This window comes from Stegostoma tigrinum, chromosome 14 (genome assembly GCF_030684315.1).
Source record: "Stegostoma tigrinum isolate sSteTig4 chromosome 14, sSteTig4.hap1, whole genome shotgun sequence".
Taxonomy (NCBI): Eukaryota; Metazoa; Chordata; class Chondrichthyes; order Orectolobiformes; family Stegostomatidae; genus Stegostoma; species Stegostoma tigrinum.
The window spans coordinates 17,145,513-17,166,533 of NC_081367.1; the positions used below are offsets into that span (position 1 = coordinate 17,145,513).

Genomic DNA, 21,021 nt, shown 5'->3' on the forward strand with positions numbered 1-21,021 from the left:
CACCTGTCTACTTCCCTGAAGAGAAGCTTGACTTGATATGCTTTCCCTTTCAGGCAATATATTCTGAATCATGACCTTTTGCTGCATAAAGTAGTTTTTCTTCATGCCACTATCACCTGCATGTTATTTACTTGCTCGTTCTGAAGAATAGTCAAATTGCTCTCAAAACTTTATTCAAATGCTCGTTGCATGGATATTTTCAGACCTGCTGAGTTTCTCCAGCTCTTTTTATTTTATATCTTCACAATCATCTATAGTTCTTTAACTAACCACTTTCAAATGTGTTTTGTGTTCTCTGATTCTCAGCCCTTCCACCAAGCAAAACAGTTTCTCTCTACCTGCTTTATCCGGATACCCATGATTTTGAAACAAGTATCAAACTTCCGTTCAACATTCTCTGCACTAAGGAGAACAACGTAGGCATGTCCGATCTACTTGCTTAACTAAATCCTCATCCTTGGGACCATTCTCTTAAATCTCTTCTTCACACTCCAAAAGTCTTTGTGTTCTTTCTAATGTGTACTGTCCAGAATTGAACACAATAGTTCAGTTGTGGTCAATTTACTGTTTTTCAGAAGATAGTTACATCTGTGGGCGAGGAGAGAGAATAAAAGATATTTATCCATAATAGGTGCATACAGTCAAAGTTAAAACAACAGTTAACAAAAGTTAAAACAAAATCCAGTGTTAATTATTGTTGTACAGAAAGTCACTTAGTCACAGTTCGTAGAGCGAGATAACCAAAATTATTTTTCTCTACTACTGTTTTGATTATTTTCCGTGACATTTCCTAACTCAGTAAACTATTTTGCATCTTCTTAAGTACATTGGGATTCGATGATTTATCATACGGGTCCGAGACATATATAGTTTAACAACGTTCTTAAGTAATCTACCCTTCCAAGATTCTCTGAAGGTTAAAAATTAAATTTCGTCTAAGCCCTGCCTTCCATAAATAATAATCCTTTGTTGAACTGTGCATTCGTTCTGCATCTGTCTCTGTCTAACTTTTATACAGATGGCTATTGCTGATGAATGTGGGTCACATTAGTGGCATTCCATGGCATTAACTCAAGTATAACGATTTGTGAATTGCCATTGCCAAATCTTACTTCCCCTCTGCTTTAACTTAGTCACTACATAGTGCTATTGCAGAATGCCATTCGTAGTGAATGTTTTTGGAGGCATGTTGCGGGGGCAAAAGGTAGCTGACATACTTCAGTTTGTTTAGAGAAGATTTCTGAACTCAGGAACCAACTCAGAAGATTTCAGTTACAATGCACATTTGGCCAGGCTGAATCAGAAGTAGGGATTTGACTCGTTATATACTTTTTTTTAAACCTTGTGCTATATAGCCAAATGGTTTTCTACTTCTTGATTATGAATCAGAGTTGTAACTGCAGGTTTTTATCAAGACCACAGGCCGTAGCACACAGCTGATGGGAATATTGTATGCCTGTTTCTTCCCCCCACCCCCCCACCCCCGTCTCTCTCTCTCTCTCTCTCTCTCTCTCTCTCTCTCTATCTTATTCTCTCCCTTATTTGGATTTGCAGTGGCACGATTAACAGCTAATTAACAGCTGTTTCTTTATCCACTGTATTGTTTCCCCCAAATGCCAAAGGTGCTTGTAAATATCCCAGTACATGTAATTAAATGCACCCCAGTGACGCAACAAAACAATCCCAATCATGGAAGGAAGGAAGGATTTTGAGTTCAGGCATCAAAAAAAAATGAGATCCACATGACTAGATCCAAAAAAGAAAAGGCCTGACAACTGTGATCAGTTGTGTATGCATGAGTAAGTAGCGAGGATTTCTAAATCATCATGTCATGGAAAGAGTGAGAGTACTCAAAGGTGATCTCTATCCTATGACTCTCCATATTAGGTATGTAGTTTGTCATTTGGTTTCTTGATGGTGAATAATGTTAGTCCCTCTGTTTGTTAACAAGTCATAGTGAGGTGATTTAAAATAGAATGGTAATTTCTCCTTGGAGGCCACACATATTGAATGATGCTTGAGGCTGGCAAGACTATGCTGTCAGTTTTATAGGACATCTGTCTATAAACTGTGGCGTGTAATCATGTTGCCGATTTGCCCTTTCCCTTATTTCCTGGTAATAGAATCTGCCTGATTTGTAGACAATTTTATAATGCAGTTTATGGTTTATCTACTGGTTACTTTCATAGGTCATACAGAGAATATTCTACACAGTCAACAGATCCTGGTCTGGCAAGATAACTCTGACAGAGCTGAGGAAGAGCAACTTCCTGCAAGTATGTAAATCTTTTGCCAGAGGCTGCAGATATCAGTCATGATTTACCTCAGACTGTCCAAGATGTTGTAAATAAGAGGTCTGAAACAAAAGTTACAAGTTGAATGTGTCAAATTCCACCAATGTATTTAATGATTTCAGAGCAAAGGAGAAGATGCAGAAATGCAGTTTTCTTCCACAAGACACCTCCAATAGCATTAGCAGATTCTTTGAATTTAAAATGAATTGGCCATTTATTACATCAACTCTGAAGGCAAAATCGGATGTAATGGTATTACAGTTAAATAAAAGTAATTACTGGAGCATGACAGAGGAATTGATGAAAATCAACCGGAAGCAGAGCCGAGCGGGGAAGACAGTAGACCAACAATGGCAGGAGTTTCTGGGTGTAATTGAGGACACAATACAGAGGTTCATCCCAAAGAAAAGAAAGGTTATCCGGGGTGGGATTAGACAGCCATGGCTGACCAAGGAAGTCAGGAAATATATCAAAGAAAAAGAGACAGCCTATAAAGTGGCCAAGATCACTGGGAAATCAGAAGATTGGGAAGACTACAAAAACAAACAGAGGATAACAAAGGGAGCAATAAGGAAGGAGAGGATCAATTTTTAGGTAGGCTAGCTAGTAATATTAGAAATGATAGTTAAAGCTTCTTTCAATACATAAGAAATGAGAGGCAAAAGTAGATATTGGGCTGCTCCAAATTGATGCTGGAAGGCTAGTGATGGGAGATAAGGAACTAGCTGAAGAACTTAATAAGTACTTTGCGTCAGTCTTCACAGTGGAAGACATGAGTAGTATGCCAACAGTTAGGGAGAGCTGGGGGCAGAGTTGAGTATGGTAGGCATTACAAAAGAGAAAGTGCTAGAAAAGCTAAAAGGTCTAAAAATTGATAAATCTCCTGGCCCCAATGGGCTACATCCTAGAGTTCTGAGGGAGGTGGCTGAGGAAATAGCGGAGGCTTTGGTCGTGATCTTTCAAAAGTCACTGGAGTCCGCGAAAGTCCCAAATGATTGGAAAATTGCTGTTGTAACCCCCCTGTTTAAGAAAGGATCAAAGCAAAAGATGTAAAATTATAGGCCGATTAGCCTAACCTCGGTAGTTGGTAAAATTCTAGAATCCATTGTCAAGGATGAGATTTCTAAATTCCTGGAAGTGCTGGGTCAGATTAGAACAAGTCAGCATGGATTTAGTAAGGGACGGTCATGCCTGACAAACCTGTTAGAATTCTTTGAAGAGGTAACAAGTAGGTTAGACCAGGGAAACCCAGTAGATGTTATCTATCTAGACTTCCAAAAGGCCTTTGATACAGTGCCTCACGGGAGGCTGCTGAGCAAGGTGAGGGCCCATGATGTTCGAGGTGAGCTACTGGCTTGGATTGAGGATTGGCTGTCTGACAGAAGGCAGAGAGTTGGGATAAAAGGCTCTTTTTTGGAATGGCAACCGGTGGCGAGTGGTTTCCCGCAAGGTTCAGTGTTGGGGCCACAGCTGTTCATCTTATACATTAATGACTTGGATGAAGGGACTGGTGGCATTCTGGCGAAGTGTGCTGATGATACAAAGATAGGTGGACAGGCAGGTAGTACTGAAGAGGTGGGGAAGCTGCAGAAAGATTTAGACAGTTTAGGAGAGTGGTCCAGGAAATGGCTGATGAAATTCAATGTGAGTAAATGTGAGGTTTTGCACTTTGGAAAAAAGAATACAGGCATGGACTATTTTCTAAATGGTGAGAAAATTCGCAAAGCAGAAGTACAAAGGGATCTGGGAGTGTTGGTCCAGGATTCTCTAAAGGTTAACTTGCAGGTAGAGTCCGTGATTAAGAAAGCGAACGTAATGTTGTTGTTTATCTCAAGAGGGTTGGATATAAAAGCAGCGATATGCTTCTGAGGCTTTATAAGGGTCTAGTTAGGCTCCATTTAGAATACTGTGTCCAATTTTGGGCCCCACAGCTCAGGAAGGACATACTAGCCCTGGAGTGTGTCCAGCGGAGATTCACACAGATGATCCCTGGAATGGTAGGTTTAACGTATGATGAACGGCTAAGGATCCTGGGATTGTACTCATTAGAGTTTAGAAGGTTGAGGGGAGATCTAATAGAAACTTACAAGATAATGTATGGTTTAGAAGGGGTGGACGTTGTTTCCGTTAGGCGGGGAGACTAGGACCCGTGGGCACAGCCTTAAAATTAGAGGGGGTAAATTTAAAACTGAAATGAGACGACATTTCTTCAGCCAGAGAGTGGTGGGCTTGTGGAATTCATTGCCACGGAGTGCAGTGGAGGCTGAGACATTGGATGCCTTCAAGGCAGAGATCGACAAATTCTTGATCTCAGAAGGAATCAAGGGCTACGGGAAGAGTGCAGGGAAGTGGAGTTGAAATGCCCATCAGCCATGATTTAAATGGAGGAGTGGACTTGATGGGCCAAATGGCCTTACTTCCACTCCTATGTCTTATGGTCTTAGACCAAATACAAATACCCAATCATGGATCCAGCCACATTTATCCAAACATGGTAGCAACATGAATTAAAACTTATCCTCGTATTTGGTTTTGCCATTTTTTATTTTCTTTGATATCATTCTAATGTTACAATTTATGAAGTTATCTTTTGACAATACAGTGGTTCCAACAAAAGCAGCTTTTGACCCAATGTGTCTAAATTTGGGTTTTAAACCTTCCATCCTATTCCTAACTTGATGTAAAGGTCATGAAGAAAATGTTCCTCAATACTAAGTTACCTTTTGCTACTTCTGAGTGGTTGCAATTAGAATAATGAAACAGCACAATGCTTACAAAGGAACTCACTGCAGAAATCAGCATTGGATATGCATCTTTATTGTTCACATTCTTCTTGACTCTTTTTAGACATCGTAACACATGAGGAAGACGAAGCACATCTCTTTTCAAAGCTAGATTTTTTTTTCCTCTGAGAAAAGGTCACCAGTGTGCTACCAGAGTCTGTAACTTGAGGTTGTCACTGCACATGAAGTATAGCTGGCAGGAGACTCTCTCATACATTTCCTATCAAAGGTGTGTCAGAAGAACCTAGAGGTTGATAGTCAAACTGTTTAGCCAGTTACAAGCGTACCTTCTATGGCCATCAAATCCCAGAGTGGAACTTGAACCCAGAGAATCTGGCTCAGGTACCTACTGCTCCTGAAGACCACCCCCTTATCTATATTAGTGTGGGATATTGCGTTTTAAGATCTTAATGCAGTCTAACAATTTGAATTCTCTATGTTAGGTGAGATTCTGCTGGAGCAGAGAATCTCATGGCTAGGCCCATTATTTGGAATAATTCACAGAGATTTTGATTTTAAAACTTGTTTGTCCACAAACCTCCTGGTGTGAGCTGACCAGAAAGGGAATAGTGGAAACTTGATGAACAACAGAATGAACACTGTTAGTGGATTTGTTTCAGAAGCATGGGAGCAGCTCTGAAGGCATGGCAGGGGTGCAGATTTTCAGAAAATATTGCATCGCAAGAGTCCACCTCCAAAAAAAATGTCCAGAGACAAAGACTAAATGGCCACTTGCCCACCAGATATCGATTGTGAATTACAAGCAATGAAGTATCTATTCCGGGGGCAAATGACAATGCTGCTGGAAACTTGGCACCAATGGATAGGCCAATCACTGAAGAGGATGCCCATCAGATTCCTTCAGGTGGTCCTCTGGTGAGAATTTAGAATCAGTGAGGCCCCCTTAAACAGCACCCATCTTTCACCTGACTGCCAGAACTCAAGGTGCCAGATGTTACAGAGGTGACCACACACCATTCTGTGTCCCCCCTACACTGACAGCTTGGCAGTTATTACCATATGTACACCAATTGTTCAAATCTTCAACGTTGAGGTTTGGCTGCCAACTGAGTGCTTTCTTTGCTCAATCTTCTGCTGTTGGGTTTCCTACTAATACTGTTTGCCCATACCCTTTGTTGAACAGAGCCCCCAGATTTGTTCATTGATTACCTCCAGGAAGATCATGCAGGCAGGTGAACCTCAAGCAGCATCACTTTCACTTGCTTTTATCTCATTCCAAGAAGGAAACCAACCCACAATGGGCAGATAAAGTCAGGATAAGCGGTAAGCTGCCTAATATTTAGCTCCTGTCCCCTTATGTGGAGAACATCCTGACTTTAACTGCCCTGAATGACTGACTGACCATGGCCAAGCCCCAGAATGATATCAGAGGCTTCCCTTGACTTACTGTTCCTTGACTAAAGACCATCTCCCTTCACTTAACTGAGGACTACTAACAATCATGACAAGCTTTCTGGCTTTGGGTCTGCCCTAAAAGGCACAGCAGTACAGCAGAACTAATGAGCCTGACATTTCTGGCTGAGAGGCAAAGTACAAAGAGGCAAGATAGGGAATGCTGTGAGAACCCAGGTAGGCTCAGAGAGACGGAGTGCTAAATGAGTAAGCGAACACCCTGTTCTATTCAGCTTCAGCCTGGCCCACTGTACGAGTGGGGGCATACATCCCTAAGGGTACAGTGTCTTTGCTGCCTCACTATAATTAGTTATCAGTGTACTCCCTAGTGTAACATTGAAGTGCAGATGTGTAATGTAAATTATTGGAGATGTACAGTGAGGGTTCTTAGAGTCTAACATTTATTATATGCCATTTTCCCATGGACATGCCATGAGCTGTTGGTGCCAGGAGGTCAATGTGGATGTCCTTTGGTGAGCTGAAGTTGCCAGGTACCTTCATTGACTTCCATGTTAAGAATTTCCAACATCTAGCTTGTTCAGTATGTTTGGTAAGATAGAAAGCTGAAAGTTAGCGAGGTGAGTTCAGTATTACTAAGGAGTTTAACAAGCTATAATCCTCCTTAATTGGTAATGCACCACTGCACAGTGCCAAACATGGCAAGATGTCTAAAAGACATAACGATTTGCTCCTGATATCAAGACAGACCTTGCTGGATACTGATGTGATTCTGTCATTAATCTTGCCTTTGGTGCTACCATGGGGTACCTTCTACTTTATGGCAATTGTTAATCAGCACTTCTTGATTTGCTCAGACTCTCGCCCTTTTGGAGGAAGAAGATGATATAAACCAAATTACAGACTACTTCTCCTATGAACATTTCTATGTCATTTATTGTAAGTTCTGGGAACTAGACACTGACCATGACCTCTTCATTGACCAGAAGGACTTGGCCAGACACAATGACCATGGTGAGTTACTCTAAATGTAACATGCCAATATGTCTTTTGTAAATTTTACTTTTCTTGTAAGAATATTATGCATATTATTATGTTATTATATTATTGTTATATTATATTATTATTATTATTCTATGTTTCTTTTAAAACTCATTGAGAAATATTTTAACTAATTCAGTTAAGTATTGCAATTTTCATTTTTTAATTTATTTGGCTCACCTATTCTCCGCACCCAACGTGGAGATTTAGAGTTGTGTTCAGTATGAGTTTACACTCATAAACTGAACCAATTGGAATTCACTTAGGATCATTCTTTGTCTCTGAGTCCAGACAGTAAATGCCAAAGTGCTAAAATTTGCAAGTAATATCAAGATGGACAGCAAGAGCTTCTTTCAATATATAAAAAGGAAGAGGGAAGCCAAAGTGAACATAGGCCCCTTAGACAACAAGGCTGTAGAAATGGAGGACCAGGAAATGGCAGAGGAGTTGAATCAGTACTTTGCCATCAGTCTTCCCAGTAGAAGATATTAAACAGCATTACGAAATAATCAAGGGGCAAAAGAAGGATACGAAGTAAATACAACAACTATCACTAGAGAAAAAGTACTAGGGAAATGAGTGGTGCTAAAGATTGATAAGTCCCCTGGATCTGATGGCATGCATCTTGGGATATGAAACAAAGTTGCTTTGGAGATAGTGGATAGTCTGATAGTAATCTTTCAGGTTCCTTAGGTTCTGGAAAAATTCCAGAGGATTGGAAAACTGCTGATATAACACCTCGATTTTAAAAAGGAACAAGATTAAAAAAAGAGGGTTGTTGAGCCTGAATCATTAAGTATATTCAAGGTTGATATCGGCAGATTTTTAATCAGAAAGGGAATCAAGGGTCATAAAGAAATGATAGGAAAATGGATTTGAAGATTAATAGCTCAGCCATGATCTCATTGAATGACAAAGCAAACTCGATGGGCTGAATGGCTCATTGTTTCATGGCCTTCAGCCAGGAGAGATAAGACAGCTAACCTTGATCCTGTCTCCTGCTAGCATTTGTTGACAATAACTCTCGTACTGGACAAATTCTATTTTTTGTTCATTATCTCAGCATGGCATCACTCTCTTATTTGGTTACAAAGAAATTATTCCTGTTTCAACCAGGGGTGTCTGTGGGCCTGTAAAGAGTAATCTTCATGTGCCTTGTTTAAGTATACTGGGCAGGTTTCCTACCCAAAGTTGCAGTGATGCTGACAGGCAGATGTCAGGTGAGCACAGTATTGAGGAGATCTGCTGAAATGATCTTAGGAAGTCAAGCAAGTGGATTGTGTTAAGGCCAAAATGGATCTTGGAGGAAGTGGAAGGGATGCCCAGGAAAGACAAGAATGAAGATAGCAAGAACTGAAGATGCTGGAGTCAGCGATAACACAGTGTGGAGCTGGAGGAATACGTCAGGCCAGGCAGCATCAGAGGAGCAGGAAAGCTGACACTTTAGGTCGGCACCCTTCTTCAGATTTTTCTGAAGAACACTTTCCTGTTCCTCAGATGCTGCCTGGCCTGCTCTCTTCCACCAGCCCCATGCTTTGTTATCAAAGACAAAAATGAACATTTCTTTGTGCAACCCAAAGGAACACTGCTGTTAATCCAGGACATGCAGCAAGTAATTTGCCTCCTGTCTCCCTCAAGTCTATCCTCCATCTAAAAGGCAAAAATGTTGCCTCATGTCTATCCTCCATCTAAAAGTTCAAAAGTGAGTGAGCTTAAAAATTCACTCCCTTGACCAATGACACAGTGGCAACAGTCTTCACCATTTACAAGATACACTGCAGTAACTCACCCAGGCTCCTTAGCATCTTCCAGTTCCATGACCACAACCGACTAGAAAGACAAAGGAGCAGATACGTGGGAAGACGATGACATGCAGGTTCCCCTCTAAACCACACACCATCCTGACTTGGAGGTATATCAGCATTTCTTCAATGTCATTGGTTCAAAATCCTGAACTCCATCCTCATATCACTATAGGTATACCTACGCGCTGTGGACCGCAATAGTTCAAGAAAGCAATTATTACGTTACAATCACGGCTGGCTCAGTCTGTAATGACCACATCCTATAAACAAATAATTATTTAAAAAAAGTTACCTTCAGTTCTTTCTTTTGTTATCAGTTGGCACTTGAAGAGACTGAGCAGATTTTACTCTAGCTTCCTGCCAGCTTTCTCTATTTATCAGATTGTCCCTATTTAACCATAATGCTGTTTGTTTATAATGTAACTTCCTATGAGGTGGTATGAACCTTCTCATGTATCTGTTTATGTCAAAAATGTAAAACATGGGGTGATTTTAATCTTGCTCCCCTTCCCTCGTTACCCAAATAACATGGCTCTTCCCTTGTATCAGGACAAAATTTGTATTTTAGATATAACTTTTCTGTAGGTTCTCTCCTCCAGCGTCCAATACCCATGAAGTCGCTGAGTGGCATGGTGGCGGAAGAAAGGTCCCGATCCGAAACGGGTCCTGTTCCTCTGATGCTGTTTGGCTTTCTTTGTTCCTCCAGCTCCACACTTTGTTATCTCTGACTCCAGCATTTGCAGTTCTTGCTATTTCTGTCATGATATGATATTTGTTCAACCCCTCAGCCTGTGTGAAGAGCCTAGTTATTTAATATCCATCATCACATACAGAGTCACATTTGGAAAATGAATTGTTCCATGGTTTGCTGTATTTCTTTCTCCACAGCTATCTCGAATAGAATTATTGAAAGGATATTCTCTGGAGCAGTCACAAGGTACATAAATATGTTCACTTTTATAAAACCGAAAAATGTTTTCCAGAAAGCTGATGAGAAGTAGAAAGATTTCTGGGGGATGCAGCATTTTGTTACATTCGCATGCAATATGCTTCACATATTTAGAGGAAACTCCTGTCTCCCTTTGAAGGGAGCTATTAAACCTTTTATTTACCAAAGGAAGGACATACCACCATTGGAGGATTGCAACAAGGACTCATTAGACTGATTCCTGGGATAAGGGGATGTCTGATCAGGAGACATTGAATAAACTGGAATTGCATTTCAGGAAAAGAACGAACCTCATGAAAGGATATGAACTAACTAAAGGGTTTCAGTAGCTGCTGGAAGGAGGTTTCCCTGACTTGAGGGTTTAGAACCAAGGTTTGCAATCTCAGAATAATAAATTGGTCTCTTGGACTGAATTACGGTAAACTTTCTCCACTCAAAGGATTATGAATTTTTGGAATCCTGTATCCCACAGAGCTGGGGCTATTTAGCCGTTGAACATATACAAGACAGAGCTTGGTAAATCTTTGCATGCTAAGGGAATTAAGGGACAATGGGATAGTTTGGGATGGTGAAGTTAGGCTGAAGCTCAGTCCTGACTGCTAAATGGCTGAAGGACCTACTCATGCTCCTATTTGTGATGTAGTCATTTTAATAGGGGCATCAGTTAAAATAATGGACAAAGATTGTTTGCATAAATAAGTTTGTAATATATGCAGTAACCTTACACATTACAGTTTCATTTATATGAGGACTTCATATCAGGATGTACTGTGCAGGGGCTTTGCCTTCTCTACATTATTGTGCTACATGCCACCACAATATCAATTGTATCCCTGAAGAACGAAATCAAATTGTACCACTGCCTCACGCTTAAAGTGATGACCTTCATCAGTGCTCCAATTATAAATAGAAATAGGAAACATAGATTGCATGGGAAAGATGTCAGTTTGTCTGTCAATAAATGTGTCCACATGGTCTTGCTGTCCAGCCTCAGCTGTAATGGAGGCAGGGTTTATGGGTCTGATGACTAGTTAGGAATCATGACTTACAAATACGTTTGCATACATTGAAGAGCTTAGCATTTTTGTTAAACCCATTTTGAACATGCCATTTTGAAGAAGAATTTGGCATGTATTTTCTGCTCTGGCCTAGTAAATATAACATCTCCAATTTCAGGGGTAACTGTGTACAGAAAGAGGGTCGGATGAGCTATGCTGATTTCGTCTGGTTTCTGCTTTCTGAAGAAGATAAGAAGAATCCCACCAGGTAAGAACTCTAATGAGATTGTGAACGGAGGTTTGACTCCCTTAGTTACTTTAGACATGCAGTCAGAGAACTTTACCCCTGCTCTGCAGCAATAGCTGAGAAAACCCTTTCAGGACTGGACAGCTACATTTCTGTAGAAGCCACCGTCTGCCTTCTAGATTTATCCTCGCTGTACATCACGTGTGAGGGTAAGTGAGATCTTTATATTAGGATATTGCTGTAACACCACACAAGTTTGGGTAGCCACGACTAGTGAAGCTGCTGGTAGTTCTTCATTGAGTGCCAGGAACTGTTCCGAGTGTGGGAAAGAGGCAGTGGAGAGAGAAAGAAGAGTAGATTTGTTTAGCTCAAAAATGTAAAATAAAATATTTTCACTAAGGTACTTCTGTTCACCACCTGATTAATGCCCTATGCAGAAGAAGGTTTCATTTGTGTAGCAGATATAGCAAACCTGGAAACTTTATTTTCTTTAGTCAGTTGAAGATTTCATTATAACTATGTGTTATAAAAGTCAGTGACCGCAACAGGGATCATTTTGAAGGAAAACAGTGTTCTTGTTCTGCAATGACAAATCATTTATGTTTATGGTTCTCATGTTGAGAGTTTGCATATAGGATTATGTCAGGTAAAGTACAGTATCTTTTCCGAATACCTGATTACCTTAACATAAGTGATCGCTGTTTGCTTTACAAGATTCAATCAGACAATAAATGAAGGTTACATTATAAGTGCCCTTAGTTCACTAGAAAATGACACAGGGTGATTTATTACAGCACATTATCTTAGGTCACCAAGAGGCCATGGACGTCTTATCCTTACATCTAGTCATTTATTTTCTAAAAGACTAACTAGTATAAAATGCGCAAAGAACTCTGTGTCGAGGTGGAGGTTGGGGAGGTGAAGAAAATAAGATTCACTAAAGATTAAAGCATACCAATTTGCAATCTGATTCTCTTGTTTGAGGTTTAAAGCGCAGGATGAATATATGAATATGATCCACACAAGGTGAAAGTGTCTTTTTGTTAATTATTGGTAAGGTATCCTTTTAATCATATTTCACGGACAGTAATTTTGTGAAGTAATAAGCATTTGATTCCTTTCTTTAGCATGGAATACTGGTTTCGAGCCATGGACATTGACGGAGATGGCATAGTTTCTATGTATGAGCTTGAGTACTTCTATGAAGAGCAATGTGAACGCATGGAGGGAATGGGCATTGAACCATTGCCATTCCATGACCTCCTCTGTCAATTGCTGGATTTGGTGAAACCAGAATGTGAAGGTAAATAAATGGAGTAAAACTTGACTGAAGTGATTCCCGAATTCAATTCCACCAGCAGGAATCAGCACAACAAGGAAGCGATCTCACAAAATTAATGGCCAAAAATCATGGATTGTAGGTACACAATTTTCATGATGTGCTCCCTATTGATGTCTGTCTCCATATGGAATAATTTCATGTGAGACTACATAATAACTAACCTGGAAATGACTGTGAACAATTAGCACCCTATATCATACAACTTGCTCCTTGTTATTTTAAGAAGTAGTACCTGTGTGTCACACTTCTCCCTGCTAATATAAAATATAGCACCCAATTATCGCTTCTCCCTCTTTCTCTGTCTCTGCTATTTTAAAGCAAACAGGTCACAGCCCTATCTTATTAATAGCAGAGATGAGAATATGTTGAAAGTACATCAACATTTGAAGATACCATTCCCTCAACTTGATTTTTGAGTTAAATGCCTTATAGTTAATCCACTTTTAACCGTCCTTTACTTCTTGCCTTTAAAATGTGTGTTGCCTTTTCGGGGAGTTGTCAAGAGCACTCAGCTTCTGGAATAGTGTTTTAAAAATAAGTTAATGATTGCCAGAAAGCTCATACACTGAAGATTCAAAATCACATGCAGGTGCAACCATTTGTCTTAGATTCTGCCACTCCACCCCTGTCCCTTCCCATGGTTCATGCTAATTGTGTAGACACATAACTGAAGAATAGGTGCTTTGATGAGGTAAATAAGGATGTGCTACTAAATGTCATGGCTCAGTGCTTTCAAGAGATGGAGGGTAGGCATACAAACATTTTTCTCTATCCCAGATGTAGGCAACACCAGTAAGGGCATCAACCATGTGGTATGCACTGGTGCCATTTGTCTTCTAAAAGCACATTAACAGTAAAAGAGGTAGTCAAAGAAGAAGTAGAGCCTTTATAGGGTTGAAAGGGAGATTTACATTTAGTGACAAGAGACATGGTTGAGTTATTTCTGCTGAAGTATAACAAGGGTCTGTTCAGTTATCGGACTCATTCGTTGCCTCGGCGTATGTAAGTAGTATCCTGTGTGAGTAAGGAATACCGTTGTTTTTTGCAACAGCAGGGAATTACAATGTTTGCTTTTCTTGTTATGCAAAGACTGTACAGAACTGCTTTCATACATGTAAATGAAGATAAACATATTTTATGAATAAAGTATATTTTTGAAAACAAAACATTGCACCTGTCTTTACCTGTGAGGCAGAAGAATTGAAGAGTTCAAAATTGATGGGGTAGAAATATTATTTAAGCTGATGGTACTTAAAGTTGATAAGGTACTGGAGCCAGATGAAATGCATTAAAAAAGATTGCAGGAAGTCCAAGTTGAAATTGCAGAAGCACTGGCAACAATATTTCAATCTTCTTTGGATTTAGGAGTAGTGCCAGAGAACTGGAGAATTGCAAACATTATGCCTTGTTCAAAAAATGGTTGTAAAATAGATCCAAGAATTGTAGACCAATCGCTTTCACTTTGGTGGGAAGTTTCTAAAAATAATTATTTGCAATAGAATTAATAATCACTTGGAGAATTATGGACTGATTCAAAAAAGTCGGTATGGATTTGTTAAGGAAAAATCAAGTCTAACTAACTTGCTGGAGTTTTTTGAAGAGGTAACAGACAAGGTTGATGAGAAGGAGGCTATTGACATGTTGCATGTGGGCTTCCAAAAGGCATTTGATACAATGCTGAACCAACAGACTTGTGAGAAGGTTGTAGATCATTGAATAAAAGTGACAGTAGCACACGGATATAAATTGGATGAGGGCTAAGAATCAGAGTAATAGTTAATGGTATTTTTCAGCCCGGAAGAGGTTCATATAGAGTTCCCAGGGATCAATATGGGACCCTTGCTTTTCCTGATTTATGTAAGTGTTCTGGATCTAAGTAGTGAGCAGCACAAAACTTACGAGAACTGTAAACTCTGACGAGGATGGTGTAAAAAAGACTGACGTACTGTGGAGAGGGTAAACAAGAAGCAGATGACATGGAGAAGTTTGACATGATACACTTTGATACAAAGAACATAGAAACAGAGTAAACGAGTCTATTCTAAAGGTATGCAGAAGTAAGGAAACCTGCCTGTATCTGTATAGAAGTCATTAAAGTTGCCAGGAGAGGTTAAGATCTATTAACAAAACATACAATATTATAAGCTTCTTCAGTAGGGACATAGTCTACAAGAGTGGGGAGTTTATAGTGAATTTATGCAAGACTGGTTATTTCGCAACTAGTGTATTGTGTACAGCCTGGGCACCACTCTATGGGAATGATGTGAATGTATTGGAGAGAGTGCAGAAGAGGTTTAAAAGAATGGTGCCCAGAATGAAGCGCTTTAGCTATGAAGAAGGATTGGAGCATTTATGACTAGTTAACTTAGAGAAGTGAAGGCTAACAGGAGATTTGAAAGAAGCCATCAAAACCATGAGGGAGCGTGTTTGGGAGAAACTGTTCATGGTCTTAAAGGGAATTAAAAGCATGGGACACAATTTTACAGTGTTTTGCAAAAGAAGCAAGAGCAAATTGAGAAAAAAAGACTTTTTCATGGAGCAGTTAGTTATGGTATGGATTGCAGTACTGGAAGTGTGATGGAGGAAGTTCAGTTGAGGCAATTAAGAGGGCATGTGATTATTATTTCATTAGGGACAATGTGCAGGGTTATGGGAAAAGGCAGGAGACTGGCACTAAGGTAAAATGTTCAGAGAGCCAGTACATTTATAATGGGCCAAATGGCTTCCTTCTGCACTATAACAATTCTGTAAATTCTGGTTGTGCAATACGTTAGACTAGATCATGAGTTCCTTTCCCTCAGAGATATTTTGTATTTAATTCCAATAATAATCCAACATCTTTTGTAATCAATTCTTCAAAAAATAGATATATGCAATAAAATTTCACTAATTTGTAGCATTTAAACTTACTATCAGTGGAGTATTTTATTCATTCACAAGACATGGACATTGCTGGCTGACCAGCATCTGTTCCTGTCTCTATTTGTCATTAAGAAGGTGATGTGAGCTGCCACCTTGAACTGCTGATGTTTGGTGTGGGTAGATTTTGACCGAGCAATGGTGAAGGAACAGTGGTATACTTCCAAGTCTGGGTGGTAAGTGGCTTGGAGGGGAACCTGCAGGTAATTTTGCTTCCATTAATGTAACCATTCCACCATGGTAGCAACTGGTATTATGAAAGTAAGGAGCAGTTTGGCGGTAGCACAGCAAGCAAAAATATCCTTGATCCCAATTTTTGTAATTCCATTAATAACTAAATCACCAATAGCAGTGGCCATGTTTATGATATGAAATTGTTGAATTAAATGTTGAGTCCAGAGGCTGTGAAATGCCAAGTTTTAAGATGAGATTCTGCTCTTCAAGTTCACATTGCGCATCTTTGGAACATTGAAAAATGCAGAGGACAAGAAGATCATTATCAGAGTAGGGCGGAGACTAAATGTGACACATGGATAGAAGCTTGGGGTCATGCCTACAGACTGAAGAGAAGTGGTCACTCAATCTTGGTTCATGAGTAAAAGTACATTATACTGTATTGAGAAAGTACCAATATATTTTGATTCCACATGGAAGAATGTTTAGGACCCTGGATGATGAAAAGAAAATGAAGTATGAGGACAACTGTTGCATATCGTGTGCTTGCATGGAAACAAACAGTGGAAATGGGCAGTCATTCAGGAATAGATCAGGGTTTCATGGATGAAATAGTCCCTTTGGAATGCTGAAAGAAGAGGAAAGGGGAACAATGTGCTCATTAAAACTAAGCCTGTTGAGCAAGTAGGCTGTTGATGTGGAAGGTGAGGAAAAGGGAAACCTTATTTTGGCTCTGGGAGGGAGAACATTAGATATGTGTATAATTGCACATGATGGAATGGACGTAGTTGAGGGACCTGTCAACCAATGGTGAGATGGAGTGGAGATTTCCTGAATGAGGCAAATGAAAACATTTTGGAAATGCCAGTCTTAGATGGAATTCTACAAATAGATGCAACAGAATGGGAGAAACCGGCAAAGTGGAAAAACAGAATTGGAATATGAGAAAATATAGTTATGGTAGCTGTGAAAATCACTGGGCTTACACTCTGTGGATTTTGTTCCATCGCTTAAAACAATAAATGGAAGAGGCAGAGAGGTTGAGGAAGAGAAGACAACTGTGTGAAGGTGAGGCAAGGTGGAAAATAAAAGTAACGTTGATGAGGTTTTCAGTTCAGGTTCAGAGCAAAAAACTGGTGAAACAGTGGAAATACTAGGCAAGTCCTATTCTTGATTCTTGTGAAGGAGATAATAGTATGATGTTTGGATCTGGGGAATATGATTTAGTAGGCTCTGGAGGGAAGATCTCTAGAATAGGTTAAGTCAGTGACAGTCTTAAAAACATTCACTAGTAGGGTCATTGTATGGAGCAGGAGGAAGTGCCAGAGAGTGGGCATTCACCCACTGTTTTGTTAAAGTTGGTCACCGAATAAAAGCAACATACCCTTCTCAACAATTTTAATGTTAGGGTTGAACTTTTCAAGAAGTAGAATGCTACAGGAGGTAACTTAAAATTGAGGGAAACAGAAAAACTGAGGTGATTGATGTCTTGCTTGCATTAGAGAACCAACATGGTTCCTATTCCAGAATGACTATACAAAGACTAGCTACAGCAGAGCTGAGTATGTGGATGAGGCTAAATTGGGCTTTGCTGAGGTAGATATCTTAGTTCATTAGCCTACAGACATTTTCTGTCAGGGTTCACACCTGAAAAAAGACATTTTCCTGCTCTGTCCTCCCACTATCTCATCTGAATACAGACACACAAAATTCATATCTTCAGCCAACCCAGTTTGTTGGCAAATTTCCGAATAGCAGGTTCAAAAAGGCAGCACAAACTGTGGCAGTGGCAGCAAATATTTTGTCTGTTACATTGTATTTGAGATTTTAGTTCCTGTCTTCACTTATTTTTATTGTTGTTCTTCATTCCAGGTAAAATAACCATGCGGGATTTAAAGAGATGCAGGATGGCTCATATTTTTTATGACACCTGCTTCAACTTGGAGAAGTACCTGGACCATGAGCAGAGGGATCCATTTGCTGTACAGAAGGTATTATAAATGGAGCAGATAAATAGTGCCATTTAACAGCACAGGACCAGAAGCAATTACTTTAAATTTAAGACAGAGTTAATGAAGCAAAATGTCAAGGCTGCATTTGACCTGAATGTGTCATCTGATGTGATGGAGTGTTTGGGTTTTACTTCTAAAAAGTAATTACAAAATTAAATATCTCACATTCATCATAATATTCTACTATTATATCTGGAGAGAGGTTTCAACCGTTAAAGCTATACTCTGCCATAATTTGAAAGGGTAAAAATAAAGACTATAAATGGAACATAACTAATATTGTGTGGAATCTCCTGCAACACCCCCACCTCCCCACCTATACTCTCCTCTCCACCTATCTTCTTTTCTCTCCATCTTCGGTCCGCCTCCCCCTCTCTCCCTATTTATTCCAGAACCCTCTCCCCATCCCCCTCTCTGAAGGGTCTAGGCCCGAAACGTCAGCTTTTGTGCTCCTGAGATGCTGCTTGGCCTGCTGTGTTCATCCAGCTCCACACTTTGTTACCATGTTTTTAACATGTTCGGTTTGGTTTGGTTAAACTTGTTTAGCAATTTGGTTAATAATTCTATGCAACTGAATCATCCTTTTCTATTGTGGAAAGTTTTTAGAAGAGAGTCAATCAATACTCCTGTTGACCACAAGGGAAGGATGAATAAAGACATGAATATTACATATCCAAAACCCTCTTTTATTCACAGGGGTTTATATTTGTTCTGCATGATAAATCATATGAACAGTACAGCAGTGGGTCACCAGTTAAACATCATGTCTGATACTGAACCCACTAACATTAGGGCTAGGTGTGCAACAGGTGACCTATGTAATCGTGCCCAATTTCTGCTACAAATTTATACCACTACTTTGATTAAAGAGTGCATGTTCTTGTTTCCCCCAGCTGAATGTTTTCAAATAAAAGCTAGCTGAAATTTTGGTGGACTAATACTTCAATAATTTGAGGTCTACTAGCATTGTGAGAACCTTTAGCTTTGTATGTTTTGATAAGGAATCCATTTTAAATTTTTTTTTAATTTAAAGAATGAATTCGGTACATTTTTACTGACTATTACCTTTTGTGTCTTGGAGGATATTGAGAGTGATGGTCCGGAACCTTCTGACTGGGACAAGTATGCAGCTGAAGAATATGAGATTTTGGTTGCTGAGGAATCAGCCAATGAGCAGTTACAGGAAGGGTAAGTGGCTTCAAAGTGGAGTTGATAATTCTATTTTTCACATAATGAAGGTAGTTGATAACAATTCAACAGTAACCACAGCATGTTAGTTTTCAGGTCTTAGACAAGTTATATTTCCTGACTACAGCGATTGACACAGAACCTTGGTCGCATCAAATACCAAGGGCATTGGTGCCTCGTGAGGAAGGTCTATGAAAGGAAATCTGATCAGGCACTTTTGCTGGTACACTCCCATAGCTTGCCTGGCAGAACAGTGAAATCCCTTGGAAATAGTGCAGATGGCCATTTACATTGCTTCCACAGGAACATTTCAATGCCAGGGAGATGTAGAACCTCTGCAAACCTTCAGAGCATGTATTTTATGTCAATTAAACTGAAAATGATGTCATGTTATTTTAGTTTTGTTTACGTGAATTCTCACCTCCAAGTTAGCATGGCCATCAGTAAGACCACATTCAGTATCTATTTATGTAGCGAATTCATCATTTTTTGAGAATGAAGTGTATTACCTAAGGAAATGAGAAAATAATTTCTCCATTTCAGTGCTCTGTAAGTGCATATTTTTTATTGACCAGGTAATAAATCCAAACACAATTAGTCAAGGTAGAATAGATAATGTGATCTATGTGTTACTGTCTGCAAAATCTATAGCAGCACCAACATTAATCTGTTGAAAGGATGTACTTTTGACACATTGATGGCTCAGTGAGCTGCCTTCTGTATAACAGATCGATAGGTCAAGAAGATCTCAGGATTACTGTTTGTTTGTGCATTAATGTCACCAGTGATGGCTTCAGTACCATTATTTGGGGAAGAACAGCAAGTATTAGCATTTAGTGAGTCTTGTGCAAAGACCGTTGCTTGCATGGAACCCAAGTAAGAAGAGGATTAGCCATGGTCCGATACTCTGCTGGCACTTTGAGGGATTAAACGGAAAATGCACAGGACAAACGAGGAAATGAAATGAGCTCAGTTGTAAAGAATTGTAATCAGGACAAAGTAGAAGTTATTGTCACCCGTGATTGTTCAGCTCCTTGACATGTAGTTCAACTAAGCTTCTGTTCTTTAGGTGGATAGCTGAAGAGGAATGACCACACGTTGCAGCAATGATCACTTGGGTGAAAAATGCAGGCCTTGCTTAGAAAAACGCAGACCTTGGGCTCAGGGGTGATTAACTATTACACGTGCAAGCAGACAGAAGGGGCTGATAGCACAATGTCATATTCAGCCTCTTCAAAATGGTGCTACCAGAACCAATCTAACAGCTTATATCTGAACTGTTTATAAACAATATGGTGCAAAAAGTAACACCTTGGTGGTGATTAACCTGTCCAAATACTGTATCTATAGTTGCTAGCTAGTACTATCAGAGGTGACCTAGAATCAAACTTCAAGGTTGCTTTGCTCAAACTTAACCCTGTGTGTATCAGTGTTTCAACCAAACAGTGGCACCATCTAATGTTAGTTTATATGTTGTAGCCACTTGCAACACATATATTTGACAATTCTAGGAAAGTCAGTATAAAGTATAAAAGTTTGAATCACCGTTTCAAAGACTAAGAGTATCAGATAAGACAATCGGAGATGACCACATTTCTGCGCTCATGTACAATGCATTATATGTGTGACTAGTTAGAGTGTGGTAAAGGCTTGTCACAACAGTGAATAGAACATCACAGACTGCTGCCACCTGTTGATTAAATAGTGACATTGCTAAAGTTGTTTCTTAGACTTTATTTTACTCAGTTGGAAAAAAATACATTGAATTCTTCTCATTCGTGGTTGTTATTTTCTGCACAGATGGTCTAAATCTTACTATAGATTGTAATCTCTTTCAATCAGTTCTAATATTAGTCTAATTTTTCAAACAGACAAGTGTAATTCTGTACATTTCACAC

General features: G+C 39.6%; 1 protein-coding gene across 6 annotated transcripts in view; it reads left to right on the plus strand.

Annotated features, from left to right (window-relative positions):
- Positions 1–21,021, plus strand: part of ppp2r3a (protein phosphatase 2, regulatory subunit B'', alpha) — a 307,995-nt gene that overhangs the window by 281,744 nt on the left and 5,230 nt on the right. For all 6 annotated transcript variants that reach the window (XM_048542153.2, XM_048542157.2, XM_048542154.2 and 3 more), the window contains 7 exons: positions 2,190–2,276; positions 7,306–7,462; positions 10,183–10,231; positions 11,420–11,509; positions 12,616–12,791; positions 17,796–17,914; positions 19,017–19,123. In XM_048542153.2, the coding sequence (XP_048398110.1) occupies positions 2,190–2,276; positions 7,306–7,462; positions 10,183–10,231; positions 11,420–11,509; positions 12,616–12,791; positions 17,796–17,914; positions 19,017–19,123 (785 nt within the window). The remainder of the gene's footprint in view (positions 1–2,189; positions 2,277–7,305; positions 7,463–10,182; positions 10,232–11,419; positions 11,510–12,615; positions 12,792–17,795; positions 17,915–19,016; positions 19,124–21,021) is intronic.